Genomic DNA, 17,270 nt, shown 5'->3' with positions numbered 1-17,270 from the left:
ATATTATTCATAGCATTGTCATATCTTTCCAAGCTGTTGCCACAGTTTTTAGTTAAAACATGTGTTTTGGATTCTGAATTACTGACTTTTTACAAAGCAATATCATTTATTAAGCCAAAGTACATAGGCCTTATCCAAAGATAATGGCAACAACTTTCTGGCTGTACTTTTAATTTTAATATCATGCAGATGTCAAATTCCCATGCTTTTATTATTAAACTTTTTTTCTTGAGCAATTTCTTATTCTGTTTCATGCACCCAGCTATTTTGGAAGACAAAGCAGTTTAAGAATTATATTTTCCGAATGTCTATTTCAATTGAAAAGACTATGATCATATGGGATTTCTTTATGCAATAATTACTTTTCCTTTCTCACCAAGATAATGATTGTAGTGGGTGGGCAGGCACCAAAAGCCATTCGAAGTGTAGAGTGTTATGACTTTGAGGAGGAGCGATGGGATCAGATTGCTGAACTTCCTTCTCGGAGATGTAGAGCAGGTAAGTTTTGCTCATTATAACGGTCTCAATCATCATTCAAATATTATTTGTTGTATTGTTTATATATTCTGTCACCTATAAGTAGGTATGTAACATACCCACCACCCTACTCCTTTTCAGGGTAAGCAATATTATGCAAAGTACAGAAAGTAAGATTTTGTAAGAAAAGAAACTGGACACAGAAGAGAAACAGAACAAAATCTAAACAGTTCTAGTTTTCATCAGCACTATTTGCTCTGCCCCTCTTTTCTATCCTAGCAAACTGTTCTTGTTTCTATCATGCCTATACCCTGATTCATTCATTTCTTTCTGTTCTTTAAACTTCTCACCTCTCTTTTTTGAGGATCTTATTCAACCACAATTTTCGTAGTCTTCTCCATCTTCTGAACCCATTCATCCTTCACAGATTTGGTTTGCAACTCAGTCCTCATTCATTTTTTCTGTATGACTGAACCAGTTCAACATACTTCATTTATGGTGGTCACTATTTAGTCCACATTCAATCAATATTGATTCACTGAATCATTCTTCCTGTTTTAGACACATACGTCTTAAATAACCAATTATTGGTGCATTCACCTTCCTTCTGTGTTGATATATCTAGCTATTGTTTCTATAATAAAATGGTCAGAGTTCGCTCTTACACACAGCAATTGTTGCTTCTTTCAACAATCTGCATCCTACCTACTGTCTTTTCACTAGCATTTACACATCTTAAAATGTCTGTTATCCATTTCCCCATCATTAGCAAGCAGGGTACACAGATTCATCTACTTGCTGTAATGTTTTGATTTTTGACTTCATGTTCTCTGTTGAACACAACTATCTAAACATTCAGTATCTTAATTCTGAGATTCATACTCCTGATTACAACCTACCATTTATATATCATTCACTGCAAATAATTTGGTTCTCAGCCAGCAACACAGCATCATCTTTATACAAAAGCGCGCACACATTCACATCCCCAATTAGAATACCTCTGACATCACTGGAAGCATTCCTTACACATTTATCTATAAATCCCACCCCAGTGTTTAACCATATTTATTCTCATGCATGCGTTACTGTCAGATACGATTCTTACCACATTCAGCAACCAGACTCCTTATTTGCACAAAACAACCTATCATTCAACCCAATTCAGTTTGTTACACACTCTCTAACTCCACAGACCTTCAATAAACATTCTGTATACTGTCTGTCCAGCAAAAGTTGTGCTATGCTTATCAAATTTTGTTCATTGTTGCCTCTCATACCCTTTTGAATCCTATCAAATACCTTTCCAGGTGCACATAACAAAATCATTCCCCAGCAGTTTTTGCATTTACTTTTGATAATTTTCCCTTCTGATGGGAAATTAATATATCTTGAATAGTTTTTTTTTTTTCATATAGGACTCATACTTTATCTTCAAGGAGCTGTTCTTCATTCATTCTAACTTTTCTAACTTTTCACATCTTGCCTTTTCTTCCTTGCCCATTTTTCTCTATGATTCTTGACACCACCAAAATGGTCTGTGTTACATTTGGAACATCTCATATCTTATATCCTTCACTAATTCTCTAAATCCTTCATTATAAACAATCAATTATGCTTTTAGGTTCATTCTTTTGCCAAGAGTAAACAAGAACCTATGCTTTATACTTATTCTTAAGCATATGTTTAAGTCATATATTTATGCCTGAACTGCATAAATTCAAGAGACTTTTTTTTAAGTGAACAATCACCATTGGTTTCTGAAAGGCCTGAATTTACTTTTTCTGCGCTCTCTTTTCTCATTCTTGCTCACCTATTCATATCACCTAACAGAATAACTTTTTCTTTCAGATCAAATTCATTTAGAATGCTGCACAATTTTCCTAAACGCATCCCTGGTTATTTCAGTGTCATTGTTTACTGAAGTGTAACATGCAACCATACCAGTGTATTATTGAATGTTTTCATATATATCCATAATAATCTAGATGACACTAACTCAGCTTTCTAATATACATTTTAGGCTTTTAACTTCTCTCCTGTATTCATCAGCTCTACTCTACAAGATCAGACCGTTTTTACTTAGATCTATTATATCCTTCCCCTTTTTTTTTGATAGACACACAATTTATCATTTTTTTTTCATTCATTTAGTATCTTAATTCATGCTGTTTACTATATATATTTCCAAGTTGCAGTCTTCCATATGCCATGGTCATCTGGGCCCATGAATATTGATAACAGCTGTCCATCCTATTTTTGGTTAGTTGAAGCTTCTACTTAATAGTTTGTACTTAGAGAATAAATAGACTTATGTTCCTAGTCATATTCCTACTTATGCCCATGCCACATTCCCTACTAATGGTAAGGATAGTACTGGTCAATTTGGTTACATTTGGGGCAGTATTCCACAAGGGCAGCCAAAGCTCAGTTTTACCCCAAGCAGGCTAATCTTATTCTTTGCAAACTGGGATCTCTACTCTAGAGACCACCTTGCAAGCCAGTACGCTATTACCTGCATTCCACCAGCTTGGAGTTATTAGCAAATAGAGTACCTACAGCTCACTAGCTTGCTGAATGATGCTGAACAGAACAAAGCAGTAAAGCCAAGGTCCCAAATGCAGTCCCCATGGGCACTTCTTCAACGTCCCCTGGGCTTCTTATCACACAGTTTCATTTTACAAAAAGATGTCAAGCAGCAAACCACTCAGGCTCCAGACCCATTCTTAAAAAATAAAACTAGTAGTTGGCTGAAGCCCAGTGGTTCATCTATTTATTCAAAGAATGTACGTATATGGTCGCTCAACTTAACCTAGTAACTCCGAGCAGCTAACAAAACAAGTGCATAAATCACACAGTATAAAAGTCATAAGGCAATACATAATTAAAAATAACCAAGGCTTCTCATGTCTCATCGCACAGAACAACACACACATACCAGGCTTCACTGTCATCCTGGCCTCAGTGCCTGAAGGAAAGCTAGATCTTCAAGACCATTCAGGTCTTGGGGGGAGGCGGTTCCATAGGGCAGGTGCTGCAACAGGGAAGGCAAGCCACCTGGGTCCCACTAGATGACATTGTTTCATTGAAGGGACACAGACCCTGCCAGGTCTGATGGGATGGGCATAAACTAGTGGAAACAGGCAGTCTTGCAAGTAATCTGGCCCTTTGCCATGCAGGGCTTTTAAGGTGAAAACCAGTGCTTTGAATGGCACTTGGGAACCAGTGCAGCTCATATAGCAGTGGCCTTATGTGAATATACCCACATACCCCTGTGGTATGCCCCAAATTATACACACCGCTGCATTCTGAACTAGCCCTCATATCACCCATTTGGTGAGAATACCCATGATATGCTTTCCAAATTCCAAATGTGCTTGCTGGCCTCCCAATTTTGGGAACTGCTGCAATGAACATCAATGATAATTAGAATTGAATTAGCTTCTGCTAACAGGTTCTCTAAATACATTTCAGCAGCTGCTAAAAGCCATTTAATGTACTGCACTAAAATCTTGTTGAGTGTAATCAACAAATATGCAATTGCAGACACTTGTGCATTATCCAAGGAAAATTCATCAGGAACTGCAGGTGCTAGTTGGGTGTACTTGGTGTCCAGTCCAGCTTTTTATTTGTGTAATATATAAAAATAACTCATACTGGTTGTTACCAAATGTTTCTGTTGACTGGTGGATTATACCAAGTGAATATAATCATGTCAATGCTAAAAACTGCCAGAAATTGCTAACACAAAGGTTAACATGGTAATTCACACCTTCCTGTGATTTTTTTTTTTTTTTAATGAACCTTTTGTGGCTTCCTTAATATGAGAAGCTGGGATAGGAATTTTGTGGTAGGCAGAATTATGATTTGCTTAAAGTTCTGCTCTTTTCCAATTTATTTTTACAGGGGTGGTATTCATGGCAGGCAAGGTCTATGCAGTGGGAGGTTTCAATGGCTCCTTGCGAGTTCGAACAGTTGATGTGTATGATGCCGTGAAAGATCAATGGACATCTATAGCTAGTATGCAAGAAAGACGAAGCACTTTAGGGGCTGCCGTGCTCAATGAGCTCCTGTATGCTGTTGGTGGATTTGATGGAAGCACTGGTAGGTTGTTGCCCAAAGGCCAGCACCAATGGGAGAATATTCAAATCCTTATTCTTAAGACTTCCTTCTGGAATAAGTGTCCCTCTGTTCATAAATACAGCCGTTGACATTCTATACCTACTTGTGTTATGCCCCCACTTATTTCAATAATGATCTCTTGGGGAAATGGATAGCACTGAAGCTTATTGGGGTGGGTTAATTTTTAAGGATGGTTCATTTTGGTTTGCCCCTTGGAAGAAAAACCTAAATGTTTACTTAAGAAAACACTTTGCTTCAAATTGCCACAAGAACGTAGTGAATAAGATTCTACAGAACCCCTCTTTGAATGTCTCTTCAGTGTTAAGTAGTGTTTTTAGAATGCACTGTGAAGCATTGATCAATAATCAGAACTGGGATATTATTCTCAGGGGTCGTGTCTTATTGCAAGCGCGTGACTATTGCAATGGGTAAGGAAAGCTTTCATGCCTGGAAAAGAAGCTTCCTGATTATCAAAGGAGCTCTGGCTTGCTTCCATACCCTTTTTGCCCGAAGGGAAATAATTGTTGTAAGATGACTTCTGTGATAGGAAAACCCTGTATTATGGGAGTAAACCCCCCTTTTCATGTTTTCAAACTAGGCCTGGCATCTGTGGAGGCTTATAATTATAAGATCAATGAATGGTTTTTTGTGGCACCTATGAACACAAGAAGAAGCAGTGTTGGAGTTGGAGTTGTAGAGGGTAAGAATTTTCTGTTCTGAAGTCACTCACATTTTATGTACAGTATTGCAACACTGCAACTACAAACATTACGATATCACATTCAGCCAGTTAAACGGGTCAGGTGACCCTAGATGTTTTTCTGTAAATACATCTTTGGTGTTCTATAAGTACAGCTGTGACTGAGGCTTAGTTGGTTACATTTTCCATGTATTTTTCTTATTGAGAGTGTTGTATATATTTTACCCCCTGGTCTGGAAAGAAAATTGGTAGAGGAAAGAATTCCTGAACTGGCCAATATGTGTCATGTACAGGTAATCCCCAACTTATGACCATTTGTTCGGCAATGATTCAAAGTTATGATGGCGCTGAACGAGGGGGACTTAAAACAGGTCCTTGGAGTTCCGGCAATCGGCAACATGGTTTTAAAAAGTGTCAGTAACTAATACACTTCCATTCCATTTTATAATAAGGGAAAAACCTGAAATGATTGCTGCTTGTAGCTGGAGCTTTTAAAAAGCTTCTTGCTTTGCAAGACTTTCTCATTGCCTTGATCTGTCATTAGAAATGCCCAATAAAAGTTAATTGAAGCATATTATAATTACTGCCACCAAGCTTGTAGATCTTCAACAAGATTATGTCTATTATGTGATAATCAGATCAGCAGTGATGAAAAACTGGTTGTAAAATATTCACTATATATTTTCCTCTAATTAATCCTGTTGATGGCTGATGCTGCACATTCTAGGTAAACTGTATGCTGTTGGTGGCTATGATGGAGCATCACGTCAGTGCCTTAGTACTGTGGAGCAGTATAATCCAGCTACAAATGAATGGTCTTATGTTTCAGATATGAGTACTCGGCGCAGTGGTGCAGGTATTTTATCCCAAGTTATCCTCCTCCTAGGACAGACCCTAAATTTATTTAAAGTGTTAGATTTCTGCAACATAAGCAAATATTTCCTTTCCTTTTGTTTTTTTTCCCAGTTCTTTGTGCCAGTCTCCTTATGGCTGGTAGGCATTCAGGCCAAAGCAGATAGCTTCATATTGGGCTGGAGTAGATAAATATGCACTATCTAAAGAAAAAGTTGAATATAACATTGACTAGCAAGTTGGGATGTTAAATGGACTTAGTTCCTTATGCATTTGTCATGATTATTGAGGGCTAAGTTGAAGTCTGCTTCAGATGTAACAATTCAGTCTAGCTAGTATTAGGTTCAGGTAGTAGCCAAGACTGACATATCCAAAGGAGGTAATTGGACACGGAATATTTATAGCTTCAGCAGTTCCTTTTCACAAAAGCCCTTACAGATGTCACGAACGTGATTAGAACATAGAAGTGACTGTGTATTTGCCTCATGGCTAAGGCTGTCTCTATGTAATTGATTTTTGTTTATTACCTTGACTTTCAATGGTGTACCTAGTGAAATGGACTACTAAGGGGAAATCTCTAGTTGGCCACAGTGGAAAGCACAGCTTTTACTAGCTATAACATCGCGACTCTTAATGGTTAAAAAAAAAAAAAGACAGGTAGCCATGCTGTTTTGCCCCTCACTTCCTCCCAGATGGGAAACATTGGCCCACTTTAGGGTGGGTTTGGGCAAGGGTTAGAGCTCCTACCTCACCCTCCCAAATCCCTAAAATGCCCCCAAAAGAAAGGAAGAAAAAAGAGCCCTGAAATGTCCATTCCTAGGGGCTGGAAAGGGATGTTAGGTAGCCTTAGATTTTCTCCCCATTCTAGGCCAATTCTGTCAGCCCTTCAAGGTGGACCAGTCTAGGAAACCAAAGTTATGAATGCTAATACTATATATTATAAGGTTACAGTGACAGAATCTTGCAAGCCTGAATATGCTTCCCCCCGCCTCCCTTTATCTTTGTGAGAACTAGGGAGGGTTCAGTCTGAGATGCTTTCTCAAATTACATTTCTTCCCTGGACTCAGATTTCTTTTATCTGACTATTGTCTTGGCTGTGGCTCTTCCTCCTGTCCTCAAGTTTATTCCTTCTACCCATTACAGATTGTTAGTTGTCTGTAATAGCTACCACAGTGGATACTGTGCTGTTTAGTGCTCTTTCAAGGGTATGATCTTGGTGCAGCATTTATCATCCATATCCAGAAGTTGATTTACAATAGATCCTGAGACTCCCTGTTTGGCTTTTCAGGTGTTGGTGTTCTTAGTGGCCAGCTGTTTGCTACTGGAGGTCATGATGGTCCTTTGGTGAGGAAAAGTGTGGAAGTATATGATCCCGGAACAAATACATGGAAACAAGTAGCAGATATGAATATGTGTAGAAGAAATGCAGGTATTTTCCCCAAACATTTCTATATCCTATTTCCTCTTCCTTCTACTCTGTGTAAATGTGTTTTTTTAAATAAATTTTAACTATGTATTTATTTATTGTTTTAATCTGTTGTAAACCGCCCAGAGTCCCCCATTGGGGGGAGATGGGCAGGGATAAGCTTGATAAATAAATAAATAAATAAATAAATAAATAAATAAATAAATAAATATCACTGTTCAGATATAAACAAAGCAGTTAAGGGAAATATCAACACCAAGGATATACAATAATAAATGTGTGAGTCTTTAAAGCACCACAACACTTGTAGTTACTTTAGCAATAAAAAGGTAATGATGTTTTATTTTTAAATTAATATTTATTTAAGTCTACATGCTTTAAGTCCAGCAGATTTGAAAATATTTGTAGAAACAGTGTCAAATAAGGAAGTCTTCTATGCATCTGTAACTTAGTGGGCAGCCAAAATGTCAGGAATCCAACAAGGGGCATGATTTGCAGGGCATTTAATGTTCTTTTTAATTACATGTTTCTATATCTTGGATATGTAAAGAAATATATTTAAATAATGAGAGAGAGAGACAGGAGAGAGAGGGAATATTAAAATATTTTAAAATCACATTTGCCTTTTATAAATGTTAGGATAGTATACAAGAGGTACAACATAAATAGTGATAAAATTTGGGAATTTATAAAATGTAATATAATAGTGCATGGAACAGAGTTTGATGAGAGAAGGCATAAAACCACAAGAATTAATGTATTTTAAAGGGTTTCTGGGTATCTGAAATTTGAAACATTTGTGTCCTGTAAATCTCATCATTTGCTAGGCCCCAGGACAAGCATTTTAAACAGGGTATACTTGCTCATTTTTAATTAATTAAATGGGAGATAGTTCAATTCATATTTATTGCAGAATGGATGCCATGCTTAATAAATGAGTAACACGGGTTGCTTCATTCTTTATTTATTTAATTCAATTTCAAGGCTGCCCAATTCCTTAATAACTCTGGGCAATTTACAATTAAAAGAGGAAAAAAATATAGAAAAAATATATAGGCTTTTGCTAATAATTTGTTATTTTATTTCAGTTTTCCACTTATACATGTGTAGAATTACATGGATTGCTGTTGAGAACTCATAGCTAACAAGAATTCTTAGATCCATTTTTCATTATTATTATTTTTCATTTTTATTATGTATCACAAACACAATTATTAGTTATCTATTCATCATTTTTTTTATGCATGGGGGTTGTCTGGCTTTTCACAAATAATGTTTTCTTAATGGTTAGAAAAACAGCAAAAAAAAGTGCAAACAGAAACACTAGTATGACTGATTAAAATTGTGTGATTTCAGTAAATCATGAAATAACAAGTGTTAATAATAAAAATTAATGTTAAATTTGGCCTTCTGTCTTGCCATAACAGCAGCCAATAAAAATTATAACTTTAGGCCTACTGTTTCTGTTCTCTCTATAGGTGTGTGTGCAGTGAATGGACTTCTCTATGTAGTTGGGGGAGATGATGGGTCTTGCAATTTGGCCTCTGTAGAATACTATAATCCTGTCACTGACAAGTGGACCTTATTACCGAGCAACATGAGCACTGGAAGAAGTTATGCAGGTAAGCAGTGTATTGGCTTAGATAGGAACAGAATGATAGACAAATTGATGATATGTTGTTCAACTTCCTGCTGTGGCTTTTGTTGAGGACTGCTGATCATTTTTCCTGACTGAGCCAGACAGGATCCCAGATCTTTGATAAGAATTTGTGTCTTCATTAGAGTTACCCATTGATGATTTAACATTATGCCATTGGCATCTTACCTTTTTACAGCTTTGAAAAGCTTATTTAAACCAATGAACAAACCAACCAATCCATGAAAACACAAACATGCCTGCGTGCAGACCGACATACGTAGATTATTGCAGGCTTGGGCCAAACACAAACTAAAAATTCAATCAGTATAAAACAGATGTGAATGGATAAAATGATGGTAACAAAATAAAATAATAAGAAATCAGTATATTTAGCCTTTAAAAAATTAACCCAAATCAATCCTAGAGGGGCTACAAGAATGTGACAAATCCTTGTAGCTGCAAAATATTTTGCAACAAAATATGTAGCTATGTAATCTCTACCAACAGACATATCGAATATAAAATTGTCCTGGGTAGCTGAAATATGTTTTAAGAAAGGTTGAAGTAACCTTTAGTAAGAGCCAGAATAAACTCACAGTGTGGCAGCATTTTCTCAGTCTCACCTAGTTCATATGGGCAGAACCTTGGAGATTCCACCTCTCAAAATGTTAAGGGGAAACCATGAAGGCAGGCTATAGAAAATACTTAGGATAAGTAAATTATCTTTTGCCCTTTCAAGTCCTATATGATCCTTATGCGAGAGACCCTATTAGAGCACATGGGTCATATTGCCATTCTACCACCACCACAGGAATATTAAGGAGAACAGCCCAGTTGAAGCCTACTAAATAAAATGACTATAGTTTTGACTCTCAGCAGCCCATTTTCTCGTCTCAGAGTGCATTACGGACACATCTAGAAGTAAAAAAAAAAAAAAGACATCTTAAAAAAGACTGTACTTTTTCAAAGAGGATGACGTTAGAATAAAGGCCTAAAAAAAGAGAGACCTTAAAAAAGATTGCCTGTATTTTCAAGGGGGATGAAGTTAAAATAAAGGTCTAATTGCACCCAATGCAGTAATTGCATGATGGCAGCTGGAATAAAATTCTTCCCCTGCATTAAAATTGCTGGGGTGCTTTTGGGGTCATGGAGAAGGCGTAATTCATTGTAGAGGCTTGAAAAAGGTCTCTCAAGATATTTAAAATATCTCACCTGCTCTGTGTCATTAGACACAATAAGAAGTATGTCTGGCATCATTTAGCTCACCATTCAGGTCTGTCACTAGCAGGAATGTTTAGATCGTTTTTCTATTTTTATTCAAAAATACAAATTGTCAATTAAAACATAACGTATTTTTTCTTGGCAGCGGAGACTGTTTCAGATTTCAGCCTCTCAACCATTTGTGAGGAGGTAGTATTTTCTCAGCCCTCCTTGATAGTGGAGTCTATAAAACTTAAGGAAAAGTACAGAACTCTCATTTCTAAGTCCCAAATATTTGTATCCAATTACCTGATGCAGCTTGGTTTGAGCTTCGAGATGAACTATGGTTCATTCCAAATCAGCTTATATTTTTACTTTTTGAAAACATTGCTTCACTGCTAGTATTAATTTTTGTCCTTTAAATTGTGGCTCACAATCTAAATTCCTAAAATGTCTCTGAAACATATTCAGATATTAGTCTTCGGACTAATTAAATCTGACTCAAGCAAATTAGTGTAGAATCTTTAACATATTACACAGTAATTTTGTTCACCAAGTGATGAGTGGAAGCTCTGTATACTTTTAACTAAAGATCTACAACTCTGTCCTTCATATAACAATCTTGTGCTGTGGGTTTTATTCCATCATTCTCATTTCAGATAATATCCAAACCTGTTTGCTCATCAGAGGGGTTTTTTGGTTATCAGTTACCCAGAATTCATCGTACATTCTCTTGGGTCTCCCCTTTAACACAATCAGTATTTTTACTTACGCTATTAATGATTTCTGTATGGTCATTTTCATTGTTTTACGCTTACCATTTTATAACAAAACAATGTATTCCTTGAAGGAAGTGAGTTAGCAATTTCTCATAGACTTTCTAGTAATTTTACTACTTGAAAACAAGTGATTAACTTAAAATCTGTGACATTTTTTGCTAATTGCTTCAGGACAGGGAACAATATTATGCTTTCACTCAATAATAGCTCCCATCAGTGATACACATGTGGCAAAATAATAGGTCTGTTGGAATCTGTCTGCTGTGTGACGATGATAAGCAAAGAGACTTCATTTGTGAAGGAGTCAGTAGTTTAAGACTCAAGATCTTGAGCATGTCTGTTCACTATTTTAGGTGAAAATTAATCTCTAAATCAACTTGAATGGAATGCATTGAATGTCCATTTACTTTTCTCCCTTGTAGGTGTAGCTGTGATCCATAAACCGTTGTGACACCCATTTGCGTGAATGCAAAGCAAGAAAAGATGTCTGTCTAGCTTGATGTGTTTTGGAAGATACCGATGGGGGACTCTTAATTGCCATACTAACACTGCACCTCTAGCCTGACAAGCATATACTAAGAGCATCACCTTCTGCTCAACAATGGGCAGAGCAGCAATGTGAACATGCCACTGCTGGGAACAAATTCCAGAAATAAGGTGTTGCTTATTTTGTGGGTGTTCTGTCCTGTCTTTGTGTGAGCTGTTTTATGTACAGCCAGGATTGAGATTGAAGTGAATTTCTCAAGAGAGAGGAAATGTTTCTCTACAGCATGTGACTGGGAGAAACTTTTTTAGAGTACTTTGCTACTGACAGTGAATAAGTATTAGACATAATTTTTTACTTGCTTATAATAAGTACTTAATTAAACCTACAGACACTAGAAATTTCAAAATACCCATAAAAAACTGTCCGGGAAGCAGGCCAGAAGTTTATTTGCTGTATTGTATCCATTCTGTGTACATATCCTACTTGACTAACTGTAAATGTATAATTTTGGGTGCTGGAAGTATCCACTGTATGACTTTCTCTTGAGGCAAAAACCCACATTCATCAAATTGGTTTGATGAGCCAAGTAGTGTCTTTCTCTGAGGTTCAAATACCCAAATACCAGTAACACCTTTGAAATGCAGTGTTCTCGAGGGACCTACTGCTTTTTGAACAGACACTTTTCCTCAAGTTTGACTTTTCAGTGGAGTGGTGGGGGAATATAATACTTTTGTGGCAACAACTGAAAAACCAATCAGAAAATGCAAGCTGGACCTGCAGTCTGTTTTTGGTATTATGATATCGTTTCATCTTGTAGCATGATGGAAAATACGCCACCAAATTCCAGAGAACCTTGGAACTTTGTGATGGTTTGGGGTTTTCAGGTGGGACCATAAGCCACTTCAGGAACAGGAGCAGTAGCATGCCTGGATGATAAGGTACTGCCAAGTAGAAGGGCTAAGGGAATTTTGGGCAAGGCTTTCTGTGGAAATGGATCTTCAGAAGAGCAGGTGGGATGTCAAGAAGACTGGAAAAATCATCTAGCAAATCCCAGCTAAGCTTTGATTTGAAGAACTGGATTCCTGCATATACCTCTCATGCATCTGGCCATTCACCATCAGTTGCCCAAGATATTTAAAACTTTTAAGTGTCTTCCACCCCATCATTGTTTAATTCTTCCAGCTAGAGCTATCCTTTTAAATGTTATCCATACTTTCATTGTTCTATGTGTAAAAAAGTCATTTGGAGTTAATTTACTCTAAAAAGGAAAGGTAAGTGACTTCTCAGAGTAGGGAAAATCATCCAACTACATGACTTGATCTGTATCTGATTCTCTTCTAGCTGTTTTCTTAATCAAAACTATCATCACATGAAAAATATTTTTGTTGTTAGAAATACGTTCTTATATCCTTACAACTTTTCTGTCATAGCTAACATTCCCCCAAAAACACATATTTTCCTGTTCTCCACTATCATCGTCTTTTCTGTTTTATTTTGATTTTTAAGGAAAGCACTTAACTCATTTGTCATTAGCTTTTCTGTCACTTAAAGCAACTGTGAAACATTAGCAGTGAAGCAGAAAATGCAATTGAACATAATTTTCAGTAAGTGTTTTTAAAGGCAAGACTGGATTATTTCCTATAAAGGACTTCTTCCCTTTATTCTTTAAAAAACACCCTCTACATCTTGCAGTTCCTTTTTGCATACTGGCAGAAATGGGACAGTATCAAAGGGTAAGAATGCACATAGAGCAATCCTAGCTGCTGTTTAAACCTTGAGCAGAACCTGATTATTGCCAGTTCAACCCACACCTTAAGGTAGAATATAGCATTTTCTTCATGTGTGTTTCTTCCTTTCTACCAAGGTAACCTGTCACTAAGGAATTGTTTCTAAAGGTGGGCTGGAGAAGAACCGTTTTATCAGTTGCATTTCTGTACAGAGTGTGAGGGTCAATGACATACAGCTTCCTTTTCTCCACATAGGAGTTCCATCCAGAGACATTGAATACTGACCTCCTATGGCAAATCTCCAGTCCTTCCGAGGAAGATTTGGGAATGCTGTGGAGATTTTGACAGGGCATAGCCAGGAAGAGTGGCCTGGCTTGGATGTTAATGCTAAGCAATAATGGGTTGAGTTGACATTTTTATTTAGCCAAAAGCAAACAAATCACATCTTGTCTGAAAGTTATATGTGAACCAGGACTTTGCATGTGATGGCAGTGGACAACATTCAATGTTTTATAAACAAATAGATGGTCACTTGTGGAACAGGATTTAAACATCCTGTTTTCTCACCACCACCTACACAAACCTTCCTGGAAGGTCTACTGGACACCACTGGTTTTTGCTCAAAAATCTCTAGGGTTCTTGCCTTGAATATTCCTCCTCGTCAGACAATAAATCCTGTTGTGCTCATTGGGGCATACGTCTGGGTAGGATTCTGTTAATCTTGCCTGTAGCAGATATGAATCACTCAACAGGTGGAAAATGCTTCCTGTAATCCCCATGGTGAAGACTACAGCATGTAGACCATTCAAGTCATTGAAATACAACTGAGATTTTTTTTTCCATTGTTTTTGCTCTATGATGCTAATTTTGGAATTCCTAAAGTAGTAAGGCTATATTTACCTCATTTGATGATGCAAGTATTTTTCACAAATGTATATGCATTGAAATCCAACTTTTTATCAAAGCTACAAGCTACTTATATTCCACCACTGATAGGCAATGTATTTTGCTGTCTAGCTGTGCTATAAAGTGGCACCTATGTTCCCATATGACAGCTGGGGGGAAAATTACAAACTAGTGTGCTGGTTGTTCATAAATGGCATTGGTTTCAGCTAAGAGCCACTTAACACCAGCAAATGGTATGTGTCACTCTTTCTGTGGGTAAACTTGCAGGGTTAATGCAAGTCAAGTGACCTCATTTCTCAGCTATGCAATATTAATAATTGTGACACAACAACCAGCTGCAATAGCCCTTTCAAAGCGCTTTTGAAATAACTTTCATTTGCACCATGCCAATTCTGAGCCACAGCCTTTCAAAGATTGCCTTTTTATAGGGCTTGAAAATATAGCTTTAGAGCTGGCAAATTTAAATGTAATTATTTTTGTAAGATAATTCTTAATGAGTTCTTGGATCTCTTTTGATGTTGGTGGCAATTATGATTAGTGTCTAATCCTTACACCATGGGCCCAATTTTCACCAGCCATTTATTTATGATGGCTTATGGAAAGGACACAATCCTGCTCAATGTTAATTAACAGTGCACTGTTACCTCTGTGACTAATAACATTCTGAACTGAGACACACACAGACGTGCCCACATGTTTACCTATTCACTTTTTAAAAAAATGTTAGGGTATATTGTGCTTCATCTTGTGCATCAGGATTGTTTTACTTTTCTCTCTGGTTCTCTGTATTAATGAAACATGCTCTGGAGCTAAATGCAGAAGGCAAGTTTAGAAGTAAAGCTTCTTTCCAAGATGGCTTTGAGAGCTGATCTTTTTTCAAATACCATTCACCGAAGCTGTTGTGCAATCTCTCATCCAAAAGGTGGCTCATTTGGCTGTGAGATGATCTTCCATAAACCTGGTTTAGAGATGCAAAACCTAAAAGCAAATGCAAAAGACTGTTTTTATGTCGCTGCTCAATATATGCTCCCAAATACATTGCAGATTTTCTTCCTTGGAAGCTGCTGCAGCAGAACCCCCCCCCCCCCCCGGTATTTTAAAGTAAATCAGTATGATGCCAACTTAATGGGCATGGATGCGCTATTTCCTCCTAACTTTTCAGTTGCTGTTGTGGTTCACTAGGCATAACAACCGGGGTGCAAAACTCCAGAGTTTTCTGTGCGTCTCAACTGCCATCTAGTGGCTGCCTGGGTTTTTTCCAATCCAGAAATCAATGATAAACCCAACTCCTTTGATGTTTCAAACTTTGGAATGTTCAGTAGCCGAGGAGTTTGCAAGCAGCTAGCTTATTGGACGAGCTTATGTCCAGAAGTTAAATCACAAAGCACTACTGTATTTAAAATGTTTTCAGAACTAAGCGCTGTATTTATGCAGCATGTGTAAATGGAGCTAGTTTCTCTGTCCTAGTATTATGAATTAGCTGCTAACTTTATTTGAATTTGGGTATAAATTGGCTTAAATAAAGCTCAGACAGGTTAACTGGATTTCATTTTGTATTTAACTAGCTTCAGCCAGATACTATTATATATATTTCATAGATCCTAAATAGCACTGCATGATTAAGCAGTGAAAAGGGAATTGTTTTATTTTTTGCACTATTTGTACACTGAAGACTTAGGATATTATATTATTTACCTTTTCAATCAAACAATTGCACATGTCCACTATTTTAATGGGCTTGTTTCCTGTTTATGTGTAGGAGTCAAGACTGATTTGAAGGCACTGAAAAATAAAAAAAAATAACGATCCACATTTGGAATATAACTGAATTAACAGATTTGGGGTAATGTAAAGGGGCAGTTTGCCAGTAGCTCTTCCAGAATATTGTGTTTTTGAAAACATGTAATGATTACATTCAGTTGAATTTCAGGCCGCCTTCTGTAGCCCAGTTTCTAACTGGATTCCATAGTTTGTTCTTATCACCCCAAATTAGAGTTTAATCCTGGATTATGGATAGATGATGGTTTGTTGCAATGCAAAGGCAGGAGGGAGCCTGTAAGATGCTGCTTGTGCATATAATGTTTGGTTAAGGATGACATCTGAATGTGCTCATTATGTGATAAGTATAGTATATAGTATAAGAACCCAAAACTGTCTTTGTTTCCAGTATCCTAAATTATTTTATTTTCCTGCGTGGTAGCAATAAATGCTGTGATGTTTAATTTATAAATATATTGTATAAGATACCGTTTAAGACTAACAGAAGATTGTAAAGGCAAAGCTTTTTTTTTTTTTTTTACAAAAATAAACTAGACTGAGATACAATGTAGCTATGATCCTATACTATTTACAACACAATCCTGTGCATGTTTACTCAGAAGCAAGTTTCACTTTAAACAGTGGGAGTTAATTCTAAATAGATGTGCACAAGATTGCAGCCATAATTAATTTAATCAGTTTTTTCCCCCCAATCATATTGGGGAACATGACATTGATTTGTTAACTCTTTATACGTGATTACTGCTGTGGGACCAACTGGTTGGTGGTGCGATTCTATTCTCTCCCCCCCCCCCTTTCTTTCAGCTTCAAGACTTCATAAAAATGTTAGCTTGTCAACATGAAGTTCTGTGTATTTTCTAGCACATTGAATTTTGGTTGAATAAAGTTGAGCGAATGAAACTGATCTTGTATATCTTCTGATCCTGTCAAGGGTTTTGGTGAAAGAAAGCGTGGGGTGGAATCCCCCCCCCCCCCCCAGTGATGAAGCTTCAACAATCCTATTATTTTCTGCATCCAGGCAATTACAACATGTGCACATTACAACTCTTAGCAAGCTTTTTGATCAAAACATTCACCTTTCCTGTTCCTTCAGGTAGCTGATGGAAACACTTGGAAAATGTGTGTGTGTGTGTGTGTGTGTGTGTGTGGAGAGAGAGAGAGAGAAGGCTTTGGTAT

The 17,270-nt window shown here is 37.1% G+C and overlaps 1 protein-coding gene across 4 annotated transcripts in view; it reads left to right on the top strand.

Moving 5' to 3' along the window:
• The window catches only part of KLHL3 (kelch like family member 3), a 57,002-nt gene extending 40,018 nt beyond the window's left edge, over window positions 1-16,984 (top strand). For all 4 annotated transcript variants that reach the window (XM_007427461.3, XM_088133790.1, XM_088133791.1 and 1 more), the window contains exons 9-15: window positions 381-498; window positions 4,384-4,581; window positions 5,198-5,299; window positions 6,027-6,155; window positions 7,440-7,580; window positions 9,056-9,199; window positions 11,618-16,984. In XM_007427461.3, the coding sequence (XP_007427523.1) occupies window positions 381-498; window positions 4,384-4,581; window positions 5,198-5,299; window positions 6,027-6,155; window positions 7,440-7,580; window positions 9,056-9,199; window positions 11,618-11,646 (861 nt within the window). In that variant the 3' untranslated portion in view covers window positions 11,647-16,984. The remainder of the gene's footprint in view (window positions 1-380; window positions 499-4,383; window positions 4,582-5,197; window positions 5,300-6,026; window positions 6,156-7,439; window positions 7,581-9,055; window positions 9,200-11,617) is intronic.
• The last annotated feature ends 286 nt before the right edge of the window (window positions 16,985-17,270 follow it).

This window comes from Python bivittatus, unplaced genomic scaffold (assembly GCF_059951505.1).
Source record: "Python bivittatus isolate LINGU-HERP-01145 unplaced genomic scaffold, Pbiv_v1 ctg000080_np1212, whole genome shotgun sequence".
In the NCBI taxonomy this organism is placed as follows: Eukaryota; Metazoa; Chordata; class Lepidosauria; order Squamata; family Pythonidae; genus Python; species Python bivittatus.
The sequence above is the reverse complement of the archived record's forward strand: the minus strand, read 5'-3'. Positions and strand labels throughout refer to the sequence as shown.